This window comes from Schistocerca americana, chromosome 10, assembly GCF_021461395.2.
Source record: "Schistocerca americana isolate TAMUIC-IGC-003095 chromosome 10, iqSchAmer2.1, whole genome shotgun sequence".
In the NCBI taxonomy this organism is placed as follows: domain Eukaryota; kingdom Metazoa; phylum Arthropoda; class Insecta; order Orthoptera; family Acrididae; genus Schistocerca; species Schistocerca americana.
This window is the reverse complement of record NC_060128.1, coordinates 106,625,772-106,641,531: the sequence shown is the minus strand read 5'-3', so window position 1 is coordinate 106,641,531 and position 15,760 is coordinate 106,625,772. Positions and strand designations below refer to the sequence as shown.

Sequence of the window (15,760 nt, the reverse complement as noted above, 5' to 3'; positions counted from 1 at the left end):
GAAGTTATTTTATTTCAAATATTCAGTTGTCAACTGTGTCGGCTGGGTTTTTGTCATGCTTAATTTTAATCCATTTAAATAAAATCAGTGACCTAAACTGTTTAGGGCATCAGTGGCTCTTTGGGGAAATTGATCCCCAGTTTCATTTTCAAATGAGTATAGATGTGCCTTCTGGAAATAAAACTGAATAATAAGTTCTGTATAGGGGTAAATCATTTAAATGAAACAAAAACAGGATTGGACCTGAAACATAACTTTGCGGGTCTGGGAAATAATTTCCTGTACTTGGTATTACAGCTAACATTTGCTCTCTCTTAATTTCAAAGCACTACTCTTCACACCGTATCATCCTAATTTATGGAGCAGCAAATTTTAGTTTCATTTGCTCCCAGTGTTCTCTGCACAATGCATATACTGTTGAGGATGCAAATGCATTTCTAGGTCCACCGGGAGAACCAGGACCGCAGGGTCTGGTAGGTCTGACGGGGCCGAAGGGAGCTCGCGGTGAACCCGGCATACGCGGTGACAACGGCATCATGGGACCGCCCGGCAGACCCGGCGAGCCAGGACTGGCTGTGAGTACCCGCCTGCAGGATTTATTGCTATTGTGGAGCAAAATGAGTGGCATCATCAGAGACATTAACAGATACTGCATTTGTAAAAATTTTTGACCCTTCCTTTTCGGCTAAGTAGGAACAAATAGACAGTTTAAATTTCTTCTCATTTGTTTTCCTTCCATATACTTTCATTTTCTTGGTTTCTCACTTCTTTATTCACTCTGACTGTCTTTCACTTTGGACCGTTTCACACCTATTCGCATATGAAATCCTTCTAAATTTAACACTTTCCTTCTAAAAACCTCCTCTTCTGCTCCTTCTGCTTTTATATAGGGTATTTCTGAATATTTTTTTTTTTTAATTGCTTGGATCCATTAATTTTTTTTCCAGAAATATTTAGCTCTCGAGCTGGTGCACCATTTTTTATAACGTGAGCTGGTGTGTGGCATACTTTGTGCGCATGTTAAGAATAGCTGTCTTTATGTTACAAAGGTAAAAATGTTTGAGCAGGATTACAGTTTAATCTTAGATTGATTAATCAATGATAAAATAAACTTACATTGGATGAGCTAAATCACACCTGCCAGGTTAGCCGAGAGAGCTAATGCGCTACTTCGTGGACTTGGGTAGGTGCGCCTGTCCCGGACTGAATCTGCCTGGCGGATCAACGATGAAGGCCGGTGTGCTGGCCTGCCTGCATGTGGTTTTTAGGTGGTTTTCCACATCCCCTTATGTGAATACCAGACTGGTCTTAATGCCCCATCTCAGTTACATGATTCGCAGACATCTTAACATGTTCATACTATTGAATGGATTGTCCATTGTCTGCGTAAGTCACTCTTTTTATTTCTTTCCACGGCACATTTGGAGAGTGTACACTCTCATCTTCAAGTGGAACAATGATATTCTGTTACATATTTGCTAGCCGAACGCAGCCAGTTGTTTGTTGTGGTTTCATTTTGCTACAGAAACGTATAAGATGCCCTTTTTATAGTGATATCATAGTGCCATATTGTACTTTTGCAGCAAAATGAAACCACAACAAACAACTGGCTGCATCCAGTTAGCAAGTATATAACACAGTATCATTGGTACATCTGAAGATGAGAGTGTAAACTCTCGAAATGTGTTGTGTGAAGAAATAAAAAGAGTGATTGATGCAGGCAATGGTTTTATTTCAACTTTTACTGTCATAAATAGTCGTATTTGCTTAACAATACTCCAACATAGATGACATAAGGTTATATTTCATCATTGCATCCAAATTTCCACACGTTTCCTTATGATCTTCTCTATCATATTTTTAGTTTTTCCAATTTATAATTCAGTGCTAGGCATTCGTTTGCATAAAGACATTCTGATTTTGCTGCTGTGTTGTAACATATTATTTTTGTGTTTCGTGATAAGCACTTTTTATTCTGCATGTATCTTGTTATTCCATGTGCTGTTTCCATATTATGCAGTCTTTCATTTATGGCAATTTTATCCAACTCATTTTTTTTAATGATCTCCCCTATTTATGTGAACTATTTGACTTTTCAATTTAACCAATCTATGCAAAACTGTGAAAGTTTTTATTTTATTGATAAGTTTGAGTTTTTCTGCAGACATTCTTAAATCTACTCTACAGGCTTGCTTTCAAAGTGATTGATTTTTGTTTTTGCATCTGCTAGTTTTTCAAATATCACAGTAAAATCGTCTTCAAATTTCACACAGTTTACTTTGATATAGTGTTTGCTTCTTCCCAGTTTTATTGGTGACAATTGATATTGTTTTAATTATTCATTGCAAACTGTCACAATTTTTTCTGATACACAGTTGAAGGGGACTGAAGATTAGGCATCACGTTGTCTTTGATTTGAAATTATTGTGAGGGCTTAGAAATTTTGCCTATTAACTTTACTATTGAGGGTGTCTCTGTAAGAGTTTCGCAAATTAGATTTGCGAGTTTAGTTTTTTGTGAATTTTTTGTTTTCAACATATGAGTTTGCTTTGAACATTCGAGAGAAACATACACCCCACCAGGTCACTGATTTCATGCATATCGTACACTGTCAGGAGAACAAATACTGTCCTAATACTACGAACTCCTCATGCATTTCAAAAAATTGCGATTCAAAATTTTTCATGATTTTCAAGTACTATACAAGGGTGCCAGCCTTTGAGCACCAGAATTAGTGCAACTGTTCAAAAGTTTCCACAGTTATTGCAGAATTCTTCTACAGTGTTGCAGGACTAGAGAGAAATATAATTTTATGAAGATTACTGTATTCTTCATCCTTGATACTGCAACAGTTCACAGTTATGGTATTCATCAGAGTTGAAGTTAAAGTAGTTCCATACTCAGGGAATGAGCTCGGGGGATCAGATGCAGGAGTCCCGAACTGCCACTCACGGAAGCGCCCTTGTGCAGGTGATTTGGTGCCACCTTCCTCTGAGCTGCTAGAAGTATTGAGTATGCATCCACATTGTGTGGATGATAGTGATGAATGCTTGTACATGGTGGTGTCAGGTTTGTGTGGTTGCGGATGAAGGGAAGCTAAGAGGGTGACACCCAATGCTGACACATGGGGTTCTCCTCTGAAACAGCAGTGAGGGACCCGCCAAACTTAACGCCCCCATCTGATGGATGGTTTACTGTGGACAGTGCCATATGCCCTCACTTCACGAGACACTGTGCAGACATTTGGAATTTGATCCAGGACCGTGGCACAATGACTGGTCATCAGGAACTTTATCAGCACCTCTCCTCCCCTTTGTGATAAAGCTGTCAACAGCACATGACGAACCTAGATGGTGACTGTAGTGTTGGCTGAAGAGCCAACACAGTATTACAAGAGGAGGCTGCAATGCACACGTTTTAGCTCATGCAGGCTGGCGTGAGGAGTGAAGAACTATACTGACGTGAGGTCTGGAACACGACAAGGAATGAGAATTCAGAAAGCGGACGTAATTTGTTTCATACTTTAATCCATTAATGATGAACGTCGCTCTTGACGGCACGAGTCACAGTATTATCTGTTCAGAAGACATAGTAACCGAATATGGCGCCTTGCTAGGTTGTAGCAAATGACGTAGCTGAAGGCTATGCTAAACTGTCATCTCTGCAAATAAGAGCGTATGTAGTCAGTGAACCATCGCTAGCAAAGTCGGCTGTCCAACTGGGGTGAGTGCTAGGGGGTCTCTCTAGACTAGACCTGCCGTGTGGCGGTGCTCAGTCTGCAATCACTGATAGTGGCGACACGCGGGTCCGACGTATACTAACGGACCGCGGCCAATTTAAAGGCTACCACCTAGCAAGTGTGGTGTCTGGGGGTGACACCACAGTGACCATTAGAGTACTGGCCACACCCAGAATTGCTTAACTTTGGTGTTCTGGCGGAAATCGATGTATCCTGTGCAAGCAAGGCCATTGACGTGGTATTTGGGCCTATATTCAGGTACACATGGTTTGTGTCTGAAATTATTGCTTAACTACCTTCCTTTTTAAATGTTAGTGAGGACTCTTTTTCCACTGTCATTATAGAAATCAAATGTCCATGTTGGAAAGTGGCATTCACAAAATGAGGCTGTGTTTTTCATGCTTTTATAATAGACCTCACTCTAAATGCTGTTGGATTAATGACAAAGAGTCATAAGTTTAATGACTGTGACAACCTTTTATGAGGGTGATCCCAAAACTAACATCAACAATTTTTTTTCAAAATATAAAGAAATGTTTATTTTCAATAAATTGTACACAGTTTGAAGCTTGAATGTTTTTCATTTTTTCCAAATAACCACCATTTCGATTGATGCATTTTTCTAAATGCTGTAGCAGTTTTTGTATGCCCGTGTCGTTCCTGCCTGCTGCCATGCTATTCAAGAAGTGTCAGATCTCATGTTTCACCTTGTTCTCATCACTGAAGTGCCACCCACGCAAGTGTTCTTTCAACTTGGGAAACAAGTGGTAGTCACTAGGTGCTAAGTGCAGGCTGTAGGGTAAGTGCGGAATAATGTACCATCCAAACTGTTGTAGAGGATCCACGGTTTGACGGGCGATGTGGGGGGCGAGCATTGTCATGGAGAAGGCTTGTGCGCTTCTCCACATCCCTCTTCTTCAGTTCTGAACTGCCCGTGTGAGTTTTTGTAATGTCTCACAACACCTCTCGGCATTTATTGTTGTCCCACAAACTGTGAAGTTGACCAACAGTATGCCCTTTTGATCCCAAAACAGAGTTACCGGCTGACTTCATTCTTTTGAATTTCTGTGTCTCGGGTGAATTGGAATGATGCCACTCACCTGATTGTTGTTTGGTCTCAGGTGTGAAATGGAAAGCCCAGAGGTTTCACCAGCTGTGATTGTTGAATCCAAAACGTTGTCCTTTTCATCTGCATAGCATTGAAGAAATTGGTGGGAAGTTTCAAGGCGTTGCTGTTTGCAGTCTTCTGTCAGCATTCATGGAGAGTACACAGAGTATGCGAAGGAACTTGCCCCCCTTCTTGCAGCGGTGTACCGTAGGTCTCTAGAAGAGCGTAGCATTCCAAAGGATTGGAAAACGGCACAGGTCATCCCCGTTTACAAGAAGGGACATCGAACAGATGTGCAGAACTATAGACCTATATCTCTAACGTCGATCAGTTGTAGAATTTTGGAACACATATTATGTTCGAGTATAATGACTTTTCTGGAGACTAGAAATCTACTCTGTAGGAATCAGCATGGGTTTCGATAAAGACGGTCGTGCGAAACCCAGCTCGCGCTATTCGTCCACGAGACTCAGAGGGCCGTTGACACGGGTTCACAGGTAGATGCTGTGTTTCTTGACTTCCGCAAGGCGTTCGATACAGTTCCCCACAGTCGTTTAATGAACAAAGTAAGAGCATATGGACTATCAGACCAATTGTGTGATTGGATTGAAGAGTTCCTAGATAACAGAACGCAGCATGTCATTCTCAATGGAGAGAAGTCTTCCGAAGTAAGAGTGATTTCAGGTGTGCTGCAGGGTAGTGTCATAGGACCGTTGCTATTCACAATATACATAAATGACCTTGTGGATGACATCGGAAGTTCACTGAGGCTTTTTGCAGATGATGCTGTGGTGTATCGAGAGGTTGTAACAATGGAAAATTGTACTGAAATGCAGGAGGATCTGCAGCGAATTGACGCATGGTGCAGGGAATGGCAATTGAATCTCAATGTAGACAAGTGTAATGTGCTGCGAATACATAGAAAGATAGATCCCTTATCATTTAGCTACAATATAGCAGGTCAGCAGCTGGAAGCAGTTAATTCCATAAATTATCTGGGAGTACGCATTAGGAGTGATTTAAAATGGAATGATCATATAAAGTTGATCGTCGGTAAAGCAGATGCCAGACTGAGATTCATTGGAAGAATCCTAAGGAAATGCAATCCGAAAACAAAGGAAGTAGGTTACAGTACGCTTGTTTGCCCACTACTTGAATACTGCTCAGCAGTGTGGGATCCGTACCAGATAGGGTTGATAGAAGAGATAGAGAAGATCCAACGCAGAGCAGCGCGCTTCGTTACAGGATCATTTAGTAATCGCGAAAGCGTTACGGAGATGACAGATAAACTCCAGTGGAAGACTCTGCGGGAGAGGCGCTCAGTAGCTCGGTACGGGCTTTTGTTAAAGTTTCGAGAACATACCTTCACCGAGGAGTCAAGCAGTATATTGCTCCCTCCTACGTATATCTCGCGAAGAGACCATGAGGATAAAAGCAGAGAGATTAGAGCCCACACAGAGGCATACCAACAATCTTTCTTTCCACGAACAATACGAGACTGGAATAGAAGGGAGAACCGATAGAGGTACTCAGGGTACCCTCCGCCACACACCGTCAGGTGGCTTGCGGAGTATGGATGTAGATGTAGATGTCATGGGATCCATCTTATGCACATCTTACAAAATTCCAACACTTCAGTCAAAATCTGGTGAATGGTACTTTGAAAAATCTGAGGAACAACATTGCGGAACTCATCAAGAGTGATCCACTGATCTCAGAGCACAGTTTGTTCAGCCTTGATGATTGGCTCTATGGGGTTTTGCAGTCTCCCACTTCTTTCCTTGTTGCGAATTTCAGTATGACCACCTGCAAACTCTCTACACCACTTGCCAATATTTTTGACATCCGTACATGACTCTGCATACACTTGCGTCAACTGTCAACAAATGTTGATCGGTTTAACATTTTTGTACTCAAAAACCGAGAACTGTGCAAACTTCACACCTGGGGGTAGTGGCAAATGGGAGCTCCATTACAACTGACTGCTGACCTGAGACTGAAAGCTCCAGTAAATGTGTGGTGGTTTCTGTAGAGAGTGAAGGGAGGGAAAAATCAGTGTGGCTAACAGCCACTCAAACTGCTTCTCTGAAGCCCCGGCACTTGGGAAATATGATTGACTGTAATGAGACTAGGGTGTCGTGGAAGATAATGGGGGCTTGGGGAGGGGGGGGGGGGGGGAGGAGAAGGGCAAAACTTGAACAAAGTAAGTGTGATCTCCTAAACTGACTCCTTTGTCTGCTGCACTAACGATATTGCTCGACAGCTGTTGCTCTTGCAGGATATTTGACAGGCTCGTAAAACATTGAAAATGTGTGAGAAGCGCATCATGCATCATGCTTGTAACATAAAAAATTGTACAGTAATCATGCAGAAGACAAGCCAGTATATTATAAACCGACCCCTTTCTGGGAGGAACATGACAAGTCAAATTGATCGAATTTTAAAAGAGGTGTAAGATTAAATTGTCTCCCAGCCACCTGCGAAAATTAAATATATGGTGTGAATGTGGCATCATTTGAACTGATTCTCAGGGTTGTCCCAAATAGCAGCAGCATGTTGAGTATAGGAAGAGGGAATGTGGAAAAAAAAACTGCTGTTGCCTAACAAGTTCGCACAAGGTCTTGTTTGAGCAGACACAGATTTTAGCCCATGCTTTTCTAAAAGGTGGACATGCTAATGAGAAGTTCTCCAAAATGTCTTATACAAAATGGAAATAATGTCAATCAGCACCACTGTCTCATTCCTATTATAAAATTAGTAATTAATCTACAGTATATACACCTTAGAATCTGCCACTACAAATTACTGGAAATCAGTTGTCAAAGATGCTGTGGAAAGCAGAACGTGTAGATGGAGCTATGGGATTTGCATTCTGACAAAGCATGGAAAAGGGTACTGGTTTATTAAGAGACTATAGGAGATGTCCCATATTATAAACTGCAATGGAAAAACACACCGTATTACATTTTGTTGGTGATATCAGTGTAATATGTTGTTGAAATGGGCAGTACTGTATCATTTACACCTGCGTGAGTCTATTACATCTTTCAGGGGCCCAGATTTGATTCCCGGCTGGGTCAGAGATTTTCTCCGTTCAGGGACTGGGTCTTGTGTTGTCATCATCATCATCATCTCATCCCCATTGACACTCATATCTCCAAAGTGGCGTCAACTCAAAAGACTTGCACCAGTCTACCCGACAGGAGGCCCTAGCCACACGACATTTCATTACTTTTCACACTCACTCGCTTCCCAAGTGAAGACAACTATAGAAAGTTTGAATTCTTACAGAGAATTTATACGGCAGTTGCATCGAGAACATTTTACAAGACGAATCTGTCACTGAAGATGTCCTGTTTGCGTGAAAATTTGAATCGTATTGCAAAAACAAGTTGACCACATGACATCATTGCCATTTTTGTTGTGAATCAAATTATTGTGGCTGGTTTTATTCATGTTTGCCCATACTCTGTATGTTGTATTGTTTGTGCAGCATATTTGTAATGGTGACCACTGAGCTGTCAAAAATTTACAGCTCTTTTTAAGAGTTTTGATCTTTTCTATCACACTGACTTATACACGTCATCTTCATTGAGTTCTTTCATTCATGAAATACCCATTATTCAGCCAACTTTTTTTATTTGTTTTTCAAGCACTGTTTTTTTCATTTTGTCTGTTACATTTCATTACTATATATTTTAACTCAACTCTCACTTTTCCGGAATTGCAAAATTTTCTCAGGAAGTCCTCAGGTCAAACAATAGATTTATTTGGAAATAAGCTTGAAAGGATACTGATGTTTTTTATGAATTTATTTGTGGATACAGTGAACTGATGCGATTCTATAATATTTACATGAAAACACATTATGCTACATTTATTTGAATGATGATCTGATCAGAAGGATGTGTTGAATTCTGCCCATAAGCAGTTACTGAAGTTAACTAGTGACACATTAATTTTCCAGACATTAATTTTTAGTGGAAAATATAATTCATTTTTTAGTAAAAAATATAATGTGCTCCATTTTAAAACAGTAGTGACTATAATAGTTTGTTCTTTGCTGCAGGGTTCACCAGGAAACATCGGCCCTCCAGGTCCTCCAGGACTTCCAGGAATCAAGGGTGCCCAGGGAGACAGCGGAAGAACAGGTAGGGATTAAAAAAGACTAGCTAAACATGAAGTCACATTGTCAGTACTTGATATATGAAATCTCCCAGCAGTGAAAACAATAAAGGATATTATATCAAGTGAAGGTAAATAGAATGTCTGCTGAGCCTTGTCAAATATGACAACTGCTCCATATGTATTGTCTGTTGCCTTTCATCTCAGGATCTTAGGCTGATGTTTGTTTAGCTACCTTTCTGGAAGATTCACCCTCCATTGCTGGTGGCATATTGGCATCGAAAACCTGTACAAAAGATCTACCACACTCATTTATTCACAGAATATAATGAAATTCAGAAGCATGACACTAGGTTTAACAAGAATGAAGAAACTCTGAAGATAAATGGATCGTGGAGTCCTGTGGTGCAGCGAATGACTGTAGCAATTAACATTGGTGGAGCTACACGATAATGACAAGGGTAACGCCCACTTTGGACGTTAGCTTGGAGAGTGCATAAAACCTACAGCCACGAGCTTGATTTTAGTCTGCCATCACCAATGGAGTGTGAATCTTTGAGAATGCCAGCCACTTGTGGTGGCAAAACATCAGAAAAATCATAACAAACGTATGCCAAAGATCCCGAGATGAAAACTGAGAGGCGATATGGCAACAAGTGTCAATGAAAGCATTAAAAATTTTGAATTGCTCCAGAGTTACATCATAAAAGGTAGACAAATGTAGTAGGCTTTAAGGCTCTCCATCAGTTCAGTGAGAAAAAGAAATGTCACTTCTCCTCAATATTCTCACATACATCACTTTTCCTCTATATTTTCATACAGAGGAAAAGTGACCTTTTAAGGATGAGTAAAGGAAAAACAAGTCAAGGTATTTCAGCATAATGCTCTGTAGTCTGATTCACGAATGATGGTGGTTTGCATAGGTTGCGCCACGGATGGAGATTGCAGTGTTGCCGGTTCCAAGTGACTGTTGCAGCATACATGTGCACAAGCTTTGCACTTGAAAAAAAAAAAAGAAACCTGTATCCTGCAAATTATATGTCTCAGTTGATTATGTAGAATTTGTCACTTACCACCACTGTCAGTGATAACAACTCACAACAAATGGAATAAAAATTCACAAATAATGTACTACGATTACATTAAATGTTCACATTGGGTATGACATTCACAGTGGAACAATCAGAAAACTACTGAACACACGTTAGGTGTCAGAGAATGTGTGATGGAAGTGCACAGAGTTAGCCTAACCGTGGCAACTGTTGTTTGTGATTTCAGCTGTAGTGCTAGTCACTTAAAAGGGAATCTGATATTTGTAATTTTTTATATTTATATTATGTGAAGTTCAGAACTCAAATATCAGTTGCCAAAGCATTTTGATTCAACTCTCAAAAATTATGGAGAAAGCCAACTTTGAAGTTTACCACACAGCTTCGATTCACTAAAGGGAGGAAATTTTTGATGGATTGAGTGGCCCTAATGGTAGCATTGAAGAGTGGTATCACTTGTATGAAACTCATTTTGGTCATTATTTGATTTTTTGGGTTTGTTGCCATTCAGTTTCAATATATCTCCATAGTTTAATGTAAAAATTTGTCAAATGTATAATAATTAACACAAATCTAATTTTCATTTTGTATGAAAACTATATGTGAGTTGAGAGAAAATGTGATATACGGAGAGAATGAACAGCACTTGTTATCTGCCATTGATAAAAACCTTGCAGCACATGTTTAACTGTTGGTTGACGATGTTGGCTATAGTCGCTGAAACCGAGATCTCGTGCCCCTGGCTGAATGCATACACTAGTAGAATTACCTGTGGAGCAGGTTGTGGTTGCTTGGGGAGAAAAGATTCTAGCTAATTTCATAGTGGTGAGAAGGTGTACGATGTTTTTTGTGATGGACACCTGTGGGGGCAGTAGCATTTCAGCATATGTAGCTGAAGCAGCATATGGTGCTGTGCATGAAAATCTTCTAATTTAAAAGGAGAAGGAGAAGAAGAAGATGAGGAAGATTGTTATGTTGGATGTGGGTGATGGAAATTTGCCTGGTGTGTCGACAGCACTTCTAAATTCAGACGGAAATTTTTGTGTGGTCAAACACATTCTTGTGCTTCTTTATAAGGCAATGAAAACTTTATCCACAATGGGATGGATATTGAATGGGCATCGTAATGTTGACAATGCAGTGAGCCATACGAATCATGAGTGCAGTTCACTCTAGAGCCACATGCCAGAGGAACTTAAAATCCTGACAATGATATTCTCCCTGATGTGTTACATCAGAAAAAATTCCCCCTTTTAAATCTAATAGTTTGTATCATAGTCTTGATACCAGCAGAAAAGATGATATCCACTATAAGCATACAAACCAGAAGGGCTGTAACTGTGTTTATTAATGCCCTACTCTCACGAATTAAATGTTTGGTCAATAATGAGCTCTTAAAAAAGCCTTAAGACAGTTCCAGTTGTAAGGGCCATTTTATCTACCAGAGCAAACTTCATTTGCAATGGGATAAACACTGGGTGGGCATTGTTGTGTTAGCAGTGCAGTGTTCAGGGTGCATATGCTCCCGAGCAACCAGGAAATCTGGTAAATTTTTCGCTCTTTTGCTTTTCAGTCAAATTTTTGTAATTTTGACTAGGTGAAAACTGGTACTGTAACGTCAAATTTTACTTTATCCCATACTGCAGGATAATACTGCACCAATAAAATGTAGATAATGGGCGAACACCAAAATAAAACTTTAGTTGCAACAACAAAACACAGTCCCAGAAGACCAGCCATTTATACTATTACTTAAAATGATTTTACTGACACATTTTTGTTTGATATATCTTAAAGGATTGCACATGCTATAAAAGATCAATATTATATGTGAAAGCTTACCTTTTCTTGTAGCTGTACTGTGTATATATTAATTTAAACCAATAGCTTTTCCTATTTATGTGTTCGTGCTGCTGTGATGTTGCTATTGGCTGACTACATCACATGTCCTACACTCTGAATATAGCTCATTAGCTAGTGAGACCACATGAAGTGAGCTATGATTGGCTGAGAAAAGTGCATTGTGCAGGGCAATCTCGATTTCAGTGCTTTGTAAGCTACCATGCTGTATTTGGTGTGCTTCATATATACACATTTGTAATAGGAAAATATGCAGTGTGCATGTTGCTAGGTATCAGAGATCTTTCTAAAACATACTGTTTTTTTGCTGGGTTTTGTTTCCTAACGGGCCATAAGTTCTAAGCTGGTGTAAAAACATTTACCATTTAAAGGATAGATAAGTTTTGCAGGTCTGGGGGAAAGTATATTACCACGTATCATATGTGTGGCACTCTCTCCCTTATTTTGTGATAGTACTAAACGAGCTGCCCTTCTTTGAACTTTTTCGCCATCCTCTGTCGATCCTGTCTGATGTACAGCAATACTCCAGAAGAGGATGTACAAGTGTAGTGTAGGCAGTCACTTTATTAGACCTGTTGCATTTTCCCAGTGTTCTACCAGTAAATCGTAGTCTTTGTTTTCCTTTTGACACAACATTGTCTATGTAATCATTCCAACTTACGTTATTCGTACTTGTGATCCCTAAGTATTCAGTTAAATTAACAGCCTTTGGCTTTGTGTGGTTTATCATGTAACCGAAATTTATCAGATTCCTTTTAGAACTCATGTGGGTGACTTCACACTTTTCATGATTTTTAGAGACAATAGCCACTTTTACACCATACAGATATCTAATATAAATCAATTTGCAATTTGTTTTGATCATCTGATGACTTTACAAGACATTAAATGACAGCATCACCTACAAACAGTCTGAGTGCTACTTAGATTACCTTCTAAACCTTTTGTACAGATCAGGAACAGCAGAGGGCCTACAACACATCTTTGGAGAAGGCAGATATTACTTCTGTTTTACTTGATGACTTTCCATCAATTACTATCAACTTTGATCTTTCTAACTGTGATCTTTCTAACAGAAAATCACGTATCTCATCATACTTCTGAGACAATAGTCCAAAGGCATGTACCGTATTTACTCGAATTTAAGCTGCACTCAAATCTAAGCCGCACCTGAAAAATGAGACTCGAAATCGAGGAAAAAAAATTTTCCCGGATCTAAGCCGCACCTGAAATCTGAGACTCAAAATTCAAGGGGAGAGAAAAGTTTAGGCCGCACCTTCAAATCGAAACAAAGTTGGTCCATTGTAATATGAGACACAATTTAGATCGAATGAATGACAATACAGCTATAGTAGTTTGGTTCGAGTCGTACGCTTAGCAGTTAAGCTTTACCAGGTAGCCGTTGCTAAGCGTCAGGCACTCCATCCGTATTTATACGGCTACCCTTCCTTTTTCACATGCTTCGTCTGGTTTGAATTGATTGCTTATTTTTCTTTGATCTGATAAGTGCCGTTCTCTTTGTTGTAGGTGTTTACGTCACTCAAAGCTGAAAATGCATTACTGTAGTGTGTCATGCATTGTTTGTCGCATTCTGATAATGAGTGTTTACGACCTGTCGCCGCTCATGGCATGGCTTGCTTTTGTGCGCACTACCGCCGCTTACAATTTAAAAAAAAAAAAGGAGAGAGAGAGAGAGGAATCGGCTCATTAGCGAAACAATGTCAAGAGACTGCTATTTGTTACTACCTACACTGCTGCTTTCTTTGATAATGATCAACAAAAACCAAGTAATAGATTGCGTATGATAGAAGATGTTCTGAACGAGAGTTTAGTGAAAAATTTTCTCCGTTTGAAAATCTTTGCAGATGCCTCTTTAGTACATTACATTCTGCACAGAAATTAGAGTCATCTTAGATTTAAAAATCTAATCAATTGCCGTGCTTCATTTCTGGCTGTATCGCTATTTGGCATAAGAATAATACGAATATAAACATGACATGATATGTATATTCTTCAGCGTTTGCTGTTGTCTCACTCTAGTTTCGTAGTTTATTAACCAGACAGGATTTAAACGAGATAGCAGCAAACACGAAAGAATACATTTCAAAATGTTTATATTCGTATTAGTATTATGGTGAAGAGAATACTGCATGTGATTCACAATTCATAAAAGTTCCTATTAGCAACCATCTCTTCTCACAGGTAGGAAAAAATTCAGAACGCAGAGTTGGCCATATTGACAAACATCCCAAACAGTCTTGCCAGTCGGATTTTCCTAGTACATTGAAATGCTGCTACATTCAAAGATGAACAATACGTAATTTGTATTTACTTCGTTGGATAATGTATGAAAAGGCAGTGGTCGAAACTCAGGGTGGAGAAAGAAAGCAAGTCTTCCACCTTTTTTTAATTTATTTACTGACGCAGGGGTTTTGGTGCCAGTATTTATCTTTGTGCCTGCGAAGTGCTACATATATTTGATGACAGAAGTTAGTTGTGGCGGCACTTACCAACATTTTTTAGAACTTCCGTTTTGCACTCGATTCTAAGTCGCAGGCGGTTTTTTGGATTACAAAAACCGGAAAAAAGTGCGGCTTAGATTCGAGTAAATACGGTAATCTGATTAGAAGTCACTTGTGGGGTACGGTGTTAAAAGTCTTGTCAAAATCTAAAAGTATGGAATCAATTTGACATCCCCTGTAAATCTGTTACTGTGTTTCAGGAAATCCGGGGCCACAGGGATTGCCGGGAGCTCCCGGTCCGGAAGGTCCGAAAGGTGACACCGGTTCAGAGGGGCCATCCGGACCACCGGGGCAGCCCGGGCCGCAGGGTCCTGCGGGAGACAGGGGGCTGCCCGGACTTCCGGGACCCACGGGACTGGCGGGCGCCCGGGGACCGAGGGGTGCACCGGTGAGTTTCCGGACGGATGGCGGTAGGAAATTCCAGGGAATCCTGAGATGTGCTCGAGAGAATTGAATTGTTTGTTGGTGGATCAAAATATATGCCAAGTACATGTGTTTCTGCTCATTTTTGGGGGTTTTAACATTTTCCTCAATTTTTCTTTTCTTATGTCTGGACCCCACAAAAATGTAAAATAGGGGTTTCACAGTGTATGCAAATATGGGATTAAGGGGGCAGTACTTCAATGGCATACTTCTTACTTATCTAATAGAAAACAAAGAACAATCATCTCTTCAATTGGTGTAAACTACCATTCAGACTGGAAAAGAATAACACAGGGTGTCCCGCAAGGTTCGATCCTTGGTCCAATTCTCTTTCTATTGTATGTCAATGGTCTGTCTCGATAGAAAGCGAAGAAACAGAAACGATTCCTGATAGAGCCACTGGTACATTACAGAGGCTAGAGTCATGGTTCCAGTTAAATGGTCTGAAGCTTAACATATCAAAAACAAACTTGATTGAATTCAGACCGAAATAGTCAAGAGACCAGGAAATTCGCATAAATCATAAAAGTGACGAATTAACAGAAGTGCATTCTGCCAAATTTCTAGGTCTGCGCCTCAATAAGAATTTAAACTGGAACACACATACTGAGTACCTGTGCAGCAAACTGGGTAGCTTTGCATATGCCATGCATATATTATCAAGTGCTACTAACATGTCCAATCGCAAAGTAGCATATCTAAGTTACTTTGAATCAGTGATAAGATATGGCATTATTTTCTGGGGAAGCTCCAATAATATATCTCATGTAGTGAAATTCCAGAAGAAAATTATCAGAAATATGTGTACTGCACAGCAAAGAGAATCATGTTGTCCATTATTACAGAAACAAAAAATTTTGACTGTCTCCTCCATATACCATTAGAAACTAATTTGATCATCCATACAGTACAAGGAATAAAGATAATTTTATGA

General features: G+C 39.9%; 1 protein-coding gene across 1 annotated transcript in view; it reads left to right on the top strand.

Moving 5' to 3' along the window:
- Positions 1 to 15,760, top strand: part of LOC124552403 (collagen alpha-1(I) chain-like) — a 255,146-nt gene that overhangs the window by 197,464 nt on the left and 41,922 nt on the right. The window contains exons 23-25 of the mRNA XM_047126667.1: positions 442 to 575; positions 8,917 to 8,998; positions 14,604 to 14,791. Coding sequence (XP_046982623.1) covers positions 442 to 575; positions 8,917 to 8,998; positions 14,604 to 14,791 — 404 coding nt within the window. The remainder of the gene's footprint in view (positions 1 to 441; positions 576 to 8,916; positions 8,999 to 14,603; positions 14,792 to 15,760) is intronic.